This window comes from Megalobrama amblycephala, linkage group LG16 (genome assembly GCF_018812025.1).
Source record: "Megalobrama amblycephala isolate DHTTF-2021 linkage group LG16, ASM1881202v1, whole genome shotgun sequence".
NCBI lineage: Eukaryota > Metazoa > Chordata > Actinopteri > Cypriniformes > Xenocyprididae > Megalobrama > Megalobrama amblycephala.
Window position 1 is genome coordinate 16,844,981 of NC_063059.1, and position 18,310 is coordinate 16,863,290.

General features: G+C 34.4%; 1 protein-coding gene across 2 annotated transcripts in view; it reads right to left on the minus strand.

Annotated features, from left to right (window-relative positions):
• The window catches only part of zgc:153184 (uncharacterized protein LOC751652 homolog), a 30,771-nt gene that overhangs the window by 1,985 nt on the left and 10,476 nt on the right, over positions 1 to 18,310 (minus strand). For both annotated transcript variants that reach the window (XM_048160448.1, XM_048160447.1), the window contains 4 exons: positions 10,680 to 10,763; positions 10,399 to 10,470; positions 7,101 to 7,169; positions 5,244 to 5,447 (listed from right to left, as the gene is read on the minus strand). In XM_048160448.1, the coding sequence (XP_048016405.1) occupies positions 5,244 to 5,447; positions 7,101 to 7,169; positions 10,399 to 10,470; positions 10,680 to 10,763 (429 nt within the window). The remainder of the gene's footprint in view (positions 1 to 5,243; positions 5,448 to 7,100; positions 7,170 to 10,398; positions 10,471 to 10,679; positions 10,764 to 18,310) is intronic.

An 18,310-nucleotide genomic window follows, 5' to 3' on the forward strand; every position in this document is an offset into this window, starting at 1 on the left:
TTAGGTTTTGCAGACAGAACTGTTTTGTTGCTCTTGACTGACAGCAGTCCATTATTGGATTATACAAGTTTTTAAGGATATACAACAAAAATAGGATTTAGTAGTTTTACGTTAAACCTGGACCATTGTCAACCTACAGTAAGCTTTGTATAGAATGTAATCCTAGCGTACCGGATACAGCAGTACATCAGGGGATTCTAACCATAAGCCCTCATCAAAAAAGTGTCAAAATATTTTGATACTGCTTTTTTTGTATGCTGTTATGGATTATTTATATAAATTTCCTACTTCCTACAGTGGATTGTAGGTAAATATCAGTTTGTTTTCTGTCTTATAAAATATCCTGTTACTATGATGTGAGAAATCGCCGAAAACTCTTCAGTGTGTGAGTGAACTGTCCGAATGAATCAAACTAAATCACAAACAAATTCAGAACTTTTTGCAAACCTGTTCGTCAGATGAGATCAAAAGAGAGATTTTAAATCTGGCATCATTAGTTCTGATTCTGATAGAAAACAGACACAACATGATGGTGAAATATTATAAGGATATACAGGATATAATATACAGGATTATCTCCATTGTCAGATAAGTATTTATCTGTTATATTTTACTGGGGCACAGCGGTGTTTCACTGGGTCTTTTGCCAAGTAAGACATGTTACTGGATCAACATATTTTGTTGATCCTGGAACAACATTTCTGTCCAAAAATGTAGCCGTAACCCTATCCCTATCCCCAGGGCTTGACATTAACTTTTTTGCACACCAGCCACAGTGGCTAATGGTTTTCCAAAGTTACTAGCTACTCAGAATTTTCACTGGCTGCAGTTTTGACATGGATACCATGGGGGAAACTGCCATATAGCTATTTTTAATATTATCTCATAATTTGGCAGCTAGTATAGACTGCTGTCACTTAAAGACCTGATACACGAATCCATTTAAACTGTTACATGTGAGTTTTCTTTCTCAACTGTTTACATTCATTCAAACATAACTGACTGTGTTTACGACAAGACCAGCATTTTGACATTATTTTGTGTGTATTTCACTGTTTAAGTGCAATAAGCAGTGAAAAAGAACTCAATTTAGTGCTGAGAGGTGGCATAGTTCAGCAGCTAAATACTCCTTTAACAGAGTACAAAAGTATGGAGTTCATATTGTGCCATAATTAAACAAACAAATCCAGCATTTTGCAAAAAAACGCGATCTGCTTTGCAAAGGAAAACTTGACTCGCAAACAAACAAAGTGATGTGCAAATACAAAGGTCAGTTTGAGCGAAACGCAGAGGAGTAACAGATATATGTATTGTGTTTTACAAATATAAATAAATGAGCCTACATCATATTTCACAAATAAATACAAACCATCCTACAAATGGCATGTAATCTTTGAACAAATAACAAACCAAGTGCATACAAACACACACCTGTCTGTTATGATCGTAAGACACTTGCCTCTTTATGAGATCTCTTGGCTTGATTTTCTCACAAATATGTGCAGGCAGATTTTCTCACAAATGCAGTTGTGCAACTTCCTCTTCCAAAACAGCAGATGGTGCTTTGCTATGGGTCAATTTATGCTAGTCTCCCGAAAGAAGCCCCGAAACATGCATTTAAAATAATAATAATAATAATAATAATAATAATAAACTTTAAAAGTTGCATCTCAAAGTGCTTTCCAAGAACATACAAATAAAATACAACGAATAGGGGAAATAAAAGATAGAAACATTTATCAAAACACATTTCAAGACATAGTTATATATAAAACAAAATAATCACGTATAGAAAATTAGTTTACAAGGAGTTTACAGCTGACGAAAATGAGCGGTGAACAAGTGAGTGGGGCCTTTCTAAATACCAAGTACGCAGAGTTTGGTAATTCTACATTATCTGCAAAATGCAGCAGTAGCAATCTTGATAACATCACTCGGCTCGCTCTGGCTACTCCGGTTATCTCTGTACGTTTATGTATAACCGCCAGCAACATGTTATACAAAACATGTTATAAAACACCAATCTGCCTCTTTTCATTTTCATTGAAACATATTAATAATAGCCACACAAAAATTTGGTTCAGGCAACGCTTACATTGATTATCTTCACTGCATGTAGAGTACCGTACAGTAAACATTAAAGGTGCCCTAGAACTTTTTTTTAAAAGATGTAATATAAGTCTAAGGTGTCCCCTGAATGTGTCTGTGAAGTTTCAGCTCAAAATACCCCATAGATTTATTTAAATTAATTTTTTTAACTGCCTATTTTGGGGCATAATTAGAAATGAGCTGATTCAGGGTGTGTGGCCCTTTAATTCTCGTGCTCCACACCCCAAGAGCTCGCGCTTGCCTTAAACAACATAAAAAAAAGTTCAAACAGCTAATATAACTCTCAAAATGGATCTTTACAAAGTGTTCATCATGCAGCATGTCTAATCACGTAAGTACAGTGTTTATTTTGATGTTTACATTGATTCTGAATGAGTTTGATAGTGCTCCGTGGCTAACGGCTAATGCTACACTGTTGGAGAGATTTATAAAGAATGAAGTTGTGTTTATGAATTATACAGACTGCAAGTGTTTAAAAATGAAAATAGCGACGGCTCTTGTCTCCGTGAATACAGTAAGAAACGATGGTAACTGTAACCACATTTAACAGTACATTAGCAACATGCTAACGAAACATTTAGAAAGACAATTTACAAATATCACTAAAAATATCATGTTATCATGGATCATGTCAGTTATTATTGCTCCATCTGCCATTTTTCGCTATTGTCCTTGCTTGCTTACCTAGTCTGATGATTCAGCTGTGCACAGATCCAGACGTTAATACTGCCTGCCCTTGTCTAATGCCTCGATCATGGGCTGGCATTTGCAAATATTGGGGGCATACATATTAATGATCCCGACTGTTACGTAACAGTCGGTGTTATGTTGAGATTCGCCTGTTCTTTGGAGGTCTTTTAAACAAATGAGATTTATATAAGAAGGAGGAAACAATGGAGTTTGAGACTCACTGTATGTCTTTTCCATGTACTAAACTCTTGTTATTTAACTATGCCGAGGTAAATTCAATTTTTGAATCTAGGGCACCTTTAAGGTTTTTTGAATGTTTTGAAAGTAGTCTCTTTCAAGATCTCACCAAGGCTGTATTTATTAGATCAAATATAAAGTAAAAAAAAAGTAATACTGTGAAATATTATTGCAATTTAAAGTAACTGGATTCTATTGTATATTTCAAAATGTAATTTATTCCTGTGATCACAGCTAAATTTTCAGCATCATTACTCCAGGCTTCAGTGTCACATGCACTTATATATAGCGCTTTCACAATACATATTGTTTCAAAGCAGCTTCACAGTGACAATAGGAAAATTCTTATCGAGCTAAAGTTGGTTTCTGATTGAATCACTTCCGTTGTAAAAATTGTTAATTATTACTTTAGGGGCCGCTTAAATGACACCTTTCCTACTAAAAACCGAATACCTTTAATGCATTCTTCACGTTCATTTATGTGTTTAGTCTATAGGTTTGCGTGTTTGAGTGTGTATGTGTGCAAAAGCTTGGTCTTAAAAAAAAAAAAATGATATATGCCAAATTACTTTACTGGTCCACATAATAAAGAAAAATTTGTTGTGTCCACGGATCTATGCAAACTGGAATAATTTTGATAACGTTTTGTCAATGCACCCAGGAGAGATACAGAGGGAGAGATGCAGAAGTGGCCTGATTGGATTACAGTTTGTTGTTATGTCCTCGGGCAGTGCATGGACAGTCTCTATAGGCTTACTCAGAGCTTAAGCCCACAATACTGGCTGCACGCAAAGGGATGTGCACCTTCGTGCTGATCTCATCACATCTCGTTCTGCACACATCAGAGATTCTCTGAGAAACAGCAAGCCTGTAAAAGGTTACTGCTGAACTTTCAAGAGATCAGGTTTTGCCATTCACATTAGTCCGCAACAAATTTTCAATAACCAGTTAAACTTAATTTATCACTCACAGTCATATACCGTATATGTGATTACAGCCTTGAAAAGTACCAGTAATTATTTACTGATGCAATCCTAATCCTGTCACAGTATGTTTTAAATTCATATACTGATCATTTAAATAGTGATGGAAAACAAAAATTGAGATGGGAGGAAAAAGTTTAATTTTCCGCTCTCTTGCAAAAGTATTGCATCCCCATGACACTTTGTGTTTTCCCGCAAAAGTACCACGTTCCCCCATGAAACTTTGCGTTCACAGTATGATTGTAATTCAAATTCTTATAATTTGATGGAAAAAATGAGATTGGAGGAAAACTTTGCGTGCGTTTTCTCGCCAAATTATTGTGTTCCCCTAGAGAAAATGTGCGTTTGCTCACACAACATTTGCGTCCTCTCACAAAAGTATTGCTTTAACATGAAACTTTGAGTTTTCTCGCAAAAATATTGCATTCCTTGAGAAAATGTGCATTTTCTCATACAACATTTGTATTTTTCACAAAAGTATAGCATCCCCCATAACACTTTGTGTTCTCTCGCAAAAGTATTACGTTCCCCATGATGCTTAGCGTTTTCTCGCAAAAGTATTGCGTTCCCTTGAGAAAATGTGCTTTTTCTCACGCAACATTTGCGTTCTCTTGCAAAATAATTGTATTACCCCATGCAACTTTGCGTTTTCTGCAAAAGCATTGTGTTCCTCATGAAGCTTAACGTTTTCTTGCAAAAGTATTGCGTTCCCTTGAGAAAATGTGCATTTTCTCGCACAACATTTGAGTTCTCTTGCAAAAGTAATGTGTTCCCATGCAACTTTGCATTCTCTCGCAAAAGTATTGCGTTCCCTTGAGAAAATGTTTTTTTCTCGCATATTATTTGCGTTCTCTTGCAAAATTATTGTGTTCCCCATGAAACTTTGTGTTTTCTCACAAAACTATTGTTTCCCCATGCAACTTTGCATTCTCTCGCAAAAGTATTGCATTCCCTTGAGAAAATGTGCTTTTTCTCACACAACTTTTCACTGCGTTCCTTTAGGGGCACCATACTTTTTCTACTGTTCTGAAGTAAGGAATTTTTGTCAGCCATGGTTTACTTGGTGTAAATATTTTGTACTGAATGTATCTGAACCAATGTTCATTCTGAAGGACAGGTTTGTGTCACATTGCAGGTAAGTTCCCAAACAAGAGTGAAGAAAACCATTTAAAGTGTATTTTGTTGCACTTGAAAGTGAGATACGCTAACATTAAGCTAGTTGACCTTGTTGATGTTGGGCAGCGGCGTGCCCTCGACCGGCTGCTCGAAGCTAACCGGTGCCTCATCTTCACAGGACAGCTGAGTGGGCTGCAGGGTGGAGCTCACGGAGCTGCAGGGACTGATGGGACAGGAGGCAGTCGGTGGCTGTTTAGACTCTGGACTTTTGGGTGGGGAGAGCAGGACAGTTGGAGAGAGAGCAAGATTGGCCTGCAAGAGAGAAGAAAAGAATGTTTTAAAGATCCTGCAAAATATTCTTTAATAGAGACAAAACTAGTGGTCAAATGATATGGGTTTTTAAAGGCTGATATCTAGAGAGAAGAGGATGATATAATGCAGATCTAAACATAATGCAACTAGATGAAACGTACATAAAATTGTGGGAATTATATGAACAATTCCCTTGCTTATTAATTATGTTTGGCAGTGTTTTGTTAAAGACATACTGTACAAGTAATTGATGTAAAAAAAAAAACAAAAAAAAACTGATGTGTAAAAAGAAAAAAAAAGCTTAAACTTATTTCAGGTAGTTGCTAAGGCAACAATTCACTTTTTTTGTTCAGTTTAACCTGAAGTACAAAAATAACTAAATAAACAAAATAAACTAAACTAATAAATACAAATTAATAAAAAAACTATATAGACATGTTAAAAAAAAACTAATAAAAATGACAAAAGCACAAAACAAAATTACTAAAACTTTAAAAAATAAAGTGAAAACAGAAAATATAAAAATAACATTTTATTCAAAATATAAACAAAAAATATAATATATAAATGATACAAAAATAGCATGTTATTGAATATGTATATATATATATATATATATATATATATATATATATATATATATATATATATATATATATATATATAATACATTCATCAGACTATTAATAGTGGTATCTTCCTTCCTTTAAGTTCCTTCAATCATCTTCATCTTGACTCACAGATACTGTGTCTTACCCATGTTTGACCTCTTAGGCTATCGGACACAGATTAGGACTAGTTTATATTCCGCTGGTGCTCCCTAAAATAAATCAGCATACCTCAACAAACTAACAAACAAATGATCGAAATCTTAATGATCCGGTGATTTATCAGGTTATTATCCGTATGACTGAAGTGAAATGGATATATATACACCTCAATAAACAGCAACTTAAAACACCACAAAAACAAAAAAAGGCTCAAGTTCCTCTTGCATTGTAAAATAAAAAAGCCTCATCCAAAATTAATATCTCCTACCTGTACAGGAGAGAACAGGAAGAGAGAGAAACGGCAACCTTTTTGTCCCATGACTGCCTGATGGCTGCAAGTGCAGCCTAGTACAGCTCAGCACTCAGCTGCAGTGGCTAAGCCATTATCTCATTAGATTCCTTGTCTGAGCCAATAGGAGGAGACCGTGTGGACCCGTCCCTTTCATGAGCAGATGTATTCCACGACCAATGACAGGTCAAACTAATTGGATACCTCTCAAGAGAGATGCTGTGTGGGGTTTAGTTACAAGTATTGGCCTTGCAGAAGTACATTTTAAACTCTAGGGGGCAGAAGAGTTGCATAAAAACCTTGGCTTTGTTTGCAATGGAATATCGTTTACTGTAAACTGCACGCTATACACTGTATACCACCTAGTAGTTATAAGTAAATGTGTGCAAGAAACTATATATTTCAGCAAATAGCTTTATGATGCCACAGACTTCCTATATGAAAGCTGACTTCGGAAATGATACGTGAAATTGATAAGCAGCCTTACAATGCTGCTAAGATGGCATTTTTCAAAAGCTAATCATAAACTTGTGCGAACAGCTGGCTGAAACTAAGACCTTGTATGAAATGGATAATCAAGCAGATAGGTCTCACCTGAAGTTTTTCTATGAAGGGTGAACTCTTTATCTTGATCTTAGGAGGATGAGGACAATTGGACGACTTCTGTACCAGAAAATTCAGTTATTTAAAAATCATTGGATGAGACCATTTTACATTCACTACTATAAATCTGGAATAAAGGTATATTAACATTAATCAATTACTAAGGGCATATACACGACACCGTTTCCAACTAAAAACATAAAACTTTTTATGAATTTTGGCCATTCATTTACAAGACAATTATATATATATATATATATATATATATATATATATATATATATATATATATATATATATGTGTGTGTGTGTGTGTGTGTGTGTGTGTGTGTTTTTATTGAACAATGGAGCAACAGATTTTGTAGATCATCAAAGTGTTTTGTTTGTTTAAAAATCTTATAAATATATGAGGTGGCATTGTGGCAAGGTGGGCCTGTTACCCCACACACAAGGTAAAAGGCTCATCAGCATGGGGGAAAAGGCACAAAGTATTGATACAAATACTTTAGCTAAAGTAATATGTTTTTAATAATGTCTAAGGTAATACATGTTCAAAACAATCACTTTAACAAAGTTTGTACTATTTTCAGTTTATTTTGATAAATAAAATAATTAATTTTTGTTCAATAAATACTGTCATTAAATGTTCATTTTAAAAAAATACAAAAATAAAATTATTTAAAAAAGTAAAGATTCTGAAAGCATTTAATGAGATCCCATAATTTAATATAACTTTACAGTAGAAACAAATAAATGTTTTATTATATGATATGATTAATAATATCACATTTTAAAATATGATGGTTTCATTATGATTATCTCTAAGGTGGACACACAACTTATTGAAAAACTTTTGCTTTAATTAACTTGAACAACACTGAAAAACCTTAAGAAGACTTTGTCTCAAAATATAGACAATAATTTTATCGATTCTCATTTCCTACATAAATCTACAACATTTTAAAAAACATCAAATATTAGATTAAATCAGCACAGAATTAACTTGACGATCGTGTCGAGCATCAGCCAAATTTCCACATGCATCATCAAAAGCGGTTGTTATGAAAAGTGCTCAGCTGAATTTTTGTGCCATCTAGTGGTTTAAAAGGGAATAAAGTCAAATGCGGATTTTACCCTGGTGTGCCTTTAGCCCCATTGTACCCGACTAAAAACTGAAAAGCTTTTCCTTTGCATTTTTGAAAGGTTTTGCGTACAAATGACAATACTGTCAAAACGAACCCTGTTCACAAGGATCAGCTAAACAACTAAAAACGCTGTATTATTCATGCCAGGCCAGTAGTTGGCGATGTCAATTTGTAAAGAAATACTACGCACCAATAGACTGAACACGTAATACATATGGCGTTTTTGTAGTATTTCACAGAGGCAATAATGGTATCGTTATCAAAAACTTGTACTTTAAAAAGAGTTTTCAAAAATGTGCATTTTCAAGCTCCCAAAACGCCATTGTCGTGTAAATGAACGGCCAAAATGCATACAAGTTTTCCATTGTTCGTTGAAAACAATGTCATGTAACGGCCCTTTAAAACAAAAAAAGAAAGTTCTGTTCTGTATTTATAATTAAAATTTGTACTGATAAAAATCTACTATACAGGTGCTGGTCATATAATTAGAATATCATCAAAAAGTTAATTTTTTTATTGTAAATTATTTTTAAAAATGAAACTTTCATATATTCTAGATTCCCTACATGTAAAGTAAAACATTTCAAAAGTTTTTAATTTGACGATTAGAGCGTACAGCTCATGAAAGTCCAAAATCCAGTATCTCAAAATATTAGAATATTTCCTAAGATCAATCAAAAAATGGATTTGCAAAACAGAAAAGTTCAAGTTCTTTAAAGTATGTTCATTTGTGCACTCAACACTTGGTCGGCAGCACATATTACAGCAAATGACTTGCTCCTAGCACAAATTACAGCATCAGTGAAGTGTGGCATGGAAGTGATCAGCCTGTGGCACTGCTGAGGCACTATTGAGCCTTTAGATCATCTGTATATTGTTGGATCGACTGTTTCTCATCTTTCTCTTGTAAATATCCCATAGATTCAGGGGTCAGGCATGTTGGCTGGTCAATAAAGCACAGTAATATCATGGTCAGAAAACTACTTGGAAGTGGTTTTTGCACTGTGGGCAGGTGCTAAAGTCCTGCTGGAAAAGGAAATCAGCATCTCCATAAAGCTTGTCAGCAGATGGAAGCATAAAGTGCTCCAAAATCTCCTGGAAGATGGCTGCATTGACTTTGCACTTGATAAAACACAATGGACCAACACCAGCAGATGTCACGGCCCCTCCAAATCATTACTGACTTCAGAAACTTCACACTAGACTTCAAGCAGCTTAGATTCTGTGCCTCTCCAGTCTTCCTTCAGACTCTGGGACCATGATTTCAACATGAAATGCAAAATTTACTTTTATCTGAAAAGAGGACTTTCGACCACTGATCACGGTCCAGTTATTTTCTTCTTAGCCCAGGTAAGATGCTTCTGACGTTGTTTCTGTTTCAGAAGTGGCTTGGTAGTCCTTTTCTTGAAGATGTCTGAGTGTGGTGACTCTTGATGCGCTGACTCCGGCTTCATTTGACTCATTGTGAAGCTCTCCCAAGTGTTTGAATCGGCTATACTTGACAGTATTCTCAAGCTTGCGGTCATCCCTGTTGCTTGTGCACCTTTGCCTACCCAATTTCTTCCTTCCAGTCAACTTTGCATTCAATATGCTTTGATATATCACTCTGTAAACAGCCACCACATTCAGTAATGACCTTCTGTCACTTACTCTCTTTGTGGAGGGTGTCAATGATTGTCTCCTGGACCATTGCCAAGTCAGCTGTCTTCTCCATTAGTGTGGTTTCAAAGAACAAGAGATACCCAGAATTTAAACTGTAGGGATGGTCATTTAATGAAACTCAAATGTAAATATTCTAATATTTTGAGATACTGGATTTTGGACTTTCATTAGCTGTATCTCTAATCAACAAATTTAAAAAAAAAAAAAAAACTTTTGAAATGTTTTACTTTCCATGTAGGGAATCTAGAATATATGAAAGTTTCATTTTTTTTAAAATAATTTACAATAAAAAAATTAACTTTTTCATGATATTCTAATTATATGACCAGCACCTGTATTTATCTTTAATTCCTATTGCCATATTACTGCGCTTGACAGTCTGGCATGAAGAAAATCACTTTCTAAATTTCACCCCTGTAAAATACAGTAGTATACATACAAAAACCAGAAGTGTCAATATGTCAGTAAAGTTACATGCGCACCTGTTCTTGTTCATGTTCATCTTTTTGGTTGTTTATCACCAAAGAACATGGAGGTCTTCTCATAGATTTCACCTGCAATTCAGTAACATAAGCTATAATACATGACCACTGGTTGAAAGTGGGGCCATCTCAATTATGAAATTTCATTGGCAAACATTGTTGTTTCTGAACCTTTTGCCAAAACTTAATATTTGTATTCAACATATGAATAAAAACAAATATCATTTTGATTAGGAACAACCAATAAGAGACAAACAGAAAGACGTCAGATGTTCCACTACCTCCATGTTTCCTGGCATTGGCAGTGCATGACCTTTGAGTCTTCCAGCCAGCTGAGCCACTGACGGCTTGACTGCGGCTTCCTCCTGCAAACAGAGAAGCAGAGCCTCAGACCATTTGTTTTATTTAAAGGTGTTGCTGTTGGATGTTCTTTTCTGATGTACAGTGTACTCTCACTTTATTGACACAGGATCCCACAGGGCCTGTAGTGAAGCTCAGACCACCAAACACGAGCGAGGAAGCTTGCGGGGGGAAGCACACACCCTACTGCTCATTTTTCACATGGCCATCTTTTTCAGCTCCATTACATAAGACGAGCATGATGCAATAATGGGCTCCAAATTCAGCATGTGCTTGTTTTTGCTAGACATGTTTTCTTACTTAAAAGCAAGTGGAAAATGAAAGGCCTTTCAAAACTAGGTGGTGGAGAGGCTGGCGATGTTTGGCAGAAAACACATTACCGCTCAGTTTCTGCGGTTTGCATTCCGTGTGTAGTTTCTGAAAATACAATTAGCTGTGATTTCTATTATTTAACTAGATTATTCTCAATATATAATCAAAAAGTTATACAAATCCAAATGTGAGAAGTAAAGTGGAAATGATGAGAAATAAAGTATCAACTGAGATATAAAGTTGTAATTGTAAGATATACAGTAGACACAATTATGAGAAAAAAAAAATGTTGGAACTGCAAGACAAAGTTGCAATTATGAGAAAAGTGGCTATTGTGAGATATAAAGTCACAATTGTGAGAAATTGTCACATGTGGTCGCAGAGAACGCAAATACACAGGAGATTCAGGGAAAAGGTATTTAACTTGATATAAAAAATAAAAAAAATTTGTCAAGACAAACTTTGAAGTTGGCTTGAGAAAGCCTGACCAGAATGTTTGAAAAAGTTTTAAAAGCTTAAAGTTTGAAGGATTTCAGTTTGCTTGAAGTTTAAAGTAGTTAACAGTTTGAATGTTTTGAAGGTCTATCAAAGACAGATAGATTGTGAAATAATTATAATTAAGTCATAATTAAGAGATATAAAGTCGCAAGTATGACAAAAAAAGTCGCAACTGTGAAAGAGAGATAAATTCTTAATTGAGAGGTATAAAGTCACAATTGTGAGATATAAATGTCAGAAAATGATATAGTCAAGTTAACTTTATTTATATAGCGCTTTTTACAATGTAGATTGTGTCAAAGCAGCTTTACATTGATAACTGGTACATTATTTTGTATGGCAATGCAGGCAGATCAAAGCACTGTTGAATATCAAATGTCAAGTCAAATATTAAGTGTCCCCAACTAAGCAAGCCAAAGGCGACAGCGGCAAGGAACCCAAGTTCTCTTCTGGCGAACAGTGCTTTGTTATGATTCAGGTAGCTATCATAAGACCGATAGGATCGCAACATTCAAAGTATTTATTTCAGTTCCATCCAGTAGAGGATCGTATTCATCACGCCGGTATGGATGGTTTGTTGAGGAGCTGCTATAATATGTTTAACACAGCTCTGTGGAATACTTTATTCTGATTGGTCAATCGCACCAGCGTATGTTATTCTAAAAACAGATAACACAGGCTCATCCGGATAACTGAAGTCTGCAGCGCTATATGCTTGCTAGGAACATTTTTTCCACGTGGAAGTTTTGCGTTTGGTGAGCACATAAAGTGTGTGCAAAATGCATTGAATAAAATATTAAAATGCAGTAAAATCAATATTTTGTGTACAGTTATTTAATTATGTCATCTGGTATCACAGACTCGCTCTCTCATTTCATACAAATGCATCTGCTGCCATTTTGTGACTATTGTTTTGTTCACTGCAATGGATTATAAGATAACACACAGGTACAATTTTAAATCAGTTTCATCTCAGATCAATATTTCTTATTCCCATAATTATCTATGTGGCGAAATGCCGTGTAATAGGGTACAACGGGGCTAAAGGCACACCTTAAGAAAAAATGTGCTTTTGACTACTCTCAAAGTGTATGATTACAGGAAAAATATATATGTTTGTATTGAACATTGATGGAGCAGCAGATTTTGTGTGAAAATAAATCATAAAAGTGGTTAAATTTGTTTAAAAATCTTATAAATGTATGAGGGTACACATGGGGTAAAAGGCTCCCCAGCATGGTGTAAAAGGCACACAGTGTTGATACAAATACTTGAGCTAAAATAATGTTTTTAATAATGTCTAGGTTAATACTTGTTGAAAAGAATCACTTTAGCAAAGTTTGTACTATTTGCTGTTTATTTTAATAAATAAAATAATTCATTTTTGTTCAATAAATATACTGTCAATAAAATAGGCCTATTTTAATATAAAAATATATTTTAAAAAATACAGAAACAAAATTACTTTAAAAAGTAAAGATTCTGAAAGCATTGAAGGAAATCCCATAATATTTATTATATATTTATAGTAGTAACAATAAATTATATTTTATTATATGATTAATATAATATTTTTTAAATACGATTGTTTCATTATAAATATGGGTATTATCTCTAAGATGGATACCCAATTTGATATATGATATTTGTCATCTGAATCTAACCATGTCATATCAACAAATGGAAAAGTCAGCAAACTATGTATTATCATGTTAAATATGATGCCTTTTGCCCCACCAGCAGGTGCGTTTTTACCCCAAATACCATACTTTTACATATTCTTCTGTTATTGAAAAACTGTTGCTTGAATTACCTCGAACAAAACTGAAAATCATTAAGAAGACCTTTGTCTGAAAATATAAACATTTAATAGATTCTCATTTGCAAATTAAATAAACAACTTTTTAAAAAACATCAAATATTAGATCAAACTACCTCAGAAACAAATTTGCATTGCTGCCCGCAATCACGTCAAGGATCAGACAAATTTGCACGTGCATCTTGAATAGCGGATATTTAGGAAAGTGCTGCGGCATGTTTTTATGCCATCTAGTGGATTAGAGAAAAATAATACCGAAGGCGCCTTTTGCCCCATTCTACCCTATGTGGTATGAATGTACCGTACCTCTTAAATGTCCATGTAGTTTGAACTTGCGGCGCTAGCAACTGCTCTCTCCGTGGAAGCTTTGTGTTAAAGAGCTAATAAAATATTTCAACTTAGATCAATATTTCATGTCTAATTATTTACTTAAAGGTGCTCTAAGTGATCCTGAGTGGAGTGACTTCCTGTTGACGTTCGAAGTGTTGTCAAACAAAACAGAGGCTAGCTAGACCCTCCTCCTCCTCCTCCTCCTCCCCTCCGTGCTTCCTGAAACAGTCATGAACGCGCATTTAAAATCATTCTTGTTGGTTATTGGCTGGAGCATGTTTATTATGATTCGTGGTCCAGGCTGCACCAGTTTGTTTTTATTACCATTTTCAGAGCTTGTGGCGACTACAGAGACCGAGTTTTTTTTACAGTGTGTTCAGGGGACAGGCAGCTAGCGGATAGTGAGGAGATGTTTGCTGTATGTGACAAAAAATGTTTTGGCCTAAAAACACGTGACATCATTTAGAGCACATTTAAGTATTAAGTAGCCGTGTAATAAGTAGGATAATAAGCGGAACAAGAGGCTCCTTAAACCAAAACTGTAAAATCCCACAGTACAGAACATCTTTTGGGCAATCAGCATTTTCTTATAGGGCTTGTAAACTGTGGAACTCACTGCCCACAGAGATTAAGAACATTTCTGAGTTTAAAATGTTCACCTCTAGGCTCAAGGCATGGCTGAAAACAAACCAAAACTGTACCCATTTGTAAATGTCTGAGCGTGAATGAGTGAGTTTTGAATATGTAAAATTGCACTGTGTACTTTTTAGAATGCGTTTTTAGAATGAGTGAGTTCTGTATATGTAAAATTGCACTGTGTACTTTTTAGAATTGAATATTGTTTTATTATGTGTTATTGTAGAAAGGCCCATCCAGGGACGGGAGTTGAAAATTAGCACTCGCTATAAACTCTATGTGCATCACATCGGCTGCAAACTTTGCTTTGTAGCTATGTCTGACTGCATTGTCCCTGTCAAATAAACTAATAAATAAATAAATAAATAAATAAATAATTGTACATCCAGCCGGTTGTTATCGCAGTATAAAACCCTTCATGCTGATGCAAGACCCCTCCGCTTCGCGTCGGCATCCTGATCACCCCGTCGTGGTTTATTCTGCGATAACAACCGGCTGGATGTACACTATCCCTTACATATATATAATCGCAATTGTACGGAAGAGGATTAGGGCCAAGCAATAATAAAAAAATAAAATCATCTCGAGATTAAAGTTGTTAAATTTCGAGAAAAAACTCGTTAAATTTCGAGAAAAAGGTTGAGATAAAATGCTGAGAATAAACTCATTAAATTACGAAAAAAACTAGTTAAATTTCAAGAAAAAAGTCGAGATAAAATGTTGAGAATAAAAAGTCGTTAAATTGCGAGAACAAATTCGTTAAATTATGAGAAAAATGTTGTTAAATTTCGAGAAAAAAGTCGAGATAAAAAATGCTGAGAATAAACTAATTAAATTACGAGAAAAAACGAGTTAAATTTCAAGAAAAAAGTCGAGATAAAATGTTGAGAATAAAAAGTCGTTAAATTACGAGAACAAATTCGTTAAATTATGAGAAAAATGTCGTTAAATTTCAAGAAAAAAGTCGAGATAAAATGTTGAGAATAAACTCATTAAATTACGACAAAAAACTAGTTAAATTTCAAGAAAAAAGTCGAGATAAAATGTTGAGAATAAAAAGTCGTTAAATTACGAGAACAAATTCGTTAAATTATGAGAAAAATGTCGTTAAATTTCGAGAAAAAAGTCGAGATAAAATGTTGAGAATAAACTCATTAAATTATGAGAAAAAAGTCGTTAAATTACGAGAACAAATTCGTTAAATTACGAATTTGTTCTCATAATTTAACGACTTTTTTCTTGTATTTTAATGACATTATTCTCAACATTTTATCTCGACTTTTTTCTCGTAATTTAATGAGTTTATTCTCAACATTTTATCTCGACTTTTTTCTCGAAATTTAACAACTTTAATCTCGAGATGGTTTTATTTTTTTTTATTATTGCTTGGCCCTAATCCTCTTCCGTACAATTGTAAGATATTAAGTTGCAACTGAGAGAAAAAAAAATCACAATTGTGAGATATAAATTTGCAATTACCTTTTTTACTTTTAGGTGGAAATGGGCATCAATACATAATACATAATTTTTACTATTATATTTAGTATTACATTCTGGACACAGTTGTTGTTTGCATCAAAGAACAAAGATGGGTTACTCTGAGTTTATCAGAAACACAGCTGACCAGCATCATACTTACTGCCTGGGGGAGTCTATATCTTTCTCATCACAAGGAATATATCAGTGTTTCATTGAAAAGTGAAGAACATTTTTATAAACGCATTAGTCATGAGTATGCTTCAAAGCCTCAAACACAAGAGTAAGCACTTGTTCTTGGCAAGAACTAGTCGCACACTTGCCCTTTTCTCTCAATGTGCCTCTGCCAGGCTTTGCAAACAGAAACGCGTCTCTCCCACAACATTCTTTACAAATCTCCCAAATATACACACTTTCCACATTTTAATAACACTCTTTATTTAACTAGCACATGGTGACCCCACTCACTGCGCTTCCTTTCAGCCACAAAAACACACACTTTCACTTAATATCACACACTTTCTGAATACCAAGGCAAACATTTGTGCTTACACACACAGAAAGAAGACGTATTTCCCCCCAATCCACTTCCCTCCATTTCCTGCAGTTCCTTTTCTTCACCCATGATAAGCAGAATTCCCCTGAGACCACCCACCCCTTGACTCATTATTTTGGCGCCCATAATTGTTAACTCTTTCCTGTCCCTCGAAAACAAAGCCACTGGAAAAAGGGGAAACTTCACAACAAGGACAATAGGGTCAAGAATTTGTTGAATTTTTTTTTTTTTCTTAACCCACCCATGTTGATTTTAATGGAAACTTATTTTTGTCACAGAATAAAATAGTAAGTAATTTTTTTTTAAGCCTAATTTTTATCTTGCAATTCTTATTTTCTCGCAATTGTGAGTTTATATCTGGCAATTGAAACTTTATAACTCACAATTGCAAGTTTATATTTGACAATTCTGAGAAAAAAGTATGAATCGCGAGATATAAACTCGCAATTACAAGTTATAGTCATAATTGTGAGATAAAAAGTTTCTGTGGTGGAAACAAGCATCCATAATTTCCATAAAGAACTGGAAAAAGAACATCACAATGGAGATCTCTGGAATATGCCATCCATATTAATCTAAGTAAAAACAATTATCTCATTTATTTGTATTTGTTAAAAAAAAATACTTAAATGAGATGTGTCGCATAAGGAATGTACATGAACTTATTATAGTCGATTTTGTTAAAATATTCAGTTCCAATTAAAACAGTAGAATGTGTTGAACAAAACAAGACACACAATGTTTGACAAGTAAATCAGAGATGATTTTAACCCTATGTTTGGATAAGTATGGGTGGGATGGGTGGGAATTATGGGCTCACACTGGGAGTGGGAGTACAGAAAGCTCTATTTCAGGGTGCATAGCCTGAGAAATAAACCACAGACCTGGCTCATGAAGGTCTGGGTCAGTGATCTTTGAGCAAAACCATGTCAGTTGAGAAAGATCTTGTGTAGTTTGTGGAATGAGAAACACTGGAACAAACTGTGCTATTATATACACACTGCGAATACATGCATATATACATCGTTTCTTATGGAAACGTTCACTTTTAGGCCTGCAGTTTTATTTTCTTATTAACATATAGACACTAAAGTGATTTGTTTTAACAAAAAGAAAAGTTATCTTCTTTAGATTAGCATACTGATATCTGCCCTTATGAAAAAGAAGTACAGTTTCACATTAGGATACTTAAGTAGCCATGTTAATTACAATTAAATGAAAATATATATATTAAACCATAAATATAGGTAAAATGTATAATTAATTTGAACTTTTGAACTAATTTGAGTGTTTTTAACCTACTTATGTAGGACTTAAGTAGCACACATTTAAGGCCTGGTTTCACAGGGTTTAGATTAAGCCAGGATTAGGCATCAGTTCAATTAGGACATTTAAGTAGCTTTAAAAAAAAAAAACCTTACTGGCGTGCATCTTGAGACAAAACTATGACACTGACACATATTTTAAGATATATCAGTGCAAGTTACTTTCAGTTAAAACAGCTCAAACAGGCATTTCAGTCTGAGGCTAGACTTCAGCCTTGTCTGTGAAACCAGGGGTTATTTTACTGACAAGAATTTATGGTAAACTAAAATATACTTTGTCATTTTAATTGAAGCATCTATGTCATGTATTTAAATATATTTGTAATTACATAATGAAGTTGCAATTTAATACATTTTCAATACATTCGCTTTAAATGTAATACTCAGTTCTGTTTGAGTTAAGTTGTCCGGTGTCAGTTCATGGATATGTTGTGTGCTGCTCTGTTCATGTCGAATATCCTGTGGATTGTCTAAATCTTTGTCTTTACATCTTTGTCTTATACAACCACCCACGTGACAATTTGATTATAAAGTATATTTGAGACTATAGTTTGAATTGATCCCTTTTCTTTGCATGACACATTGACATTACAGTACAGA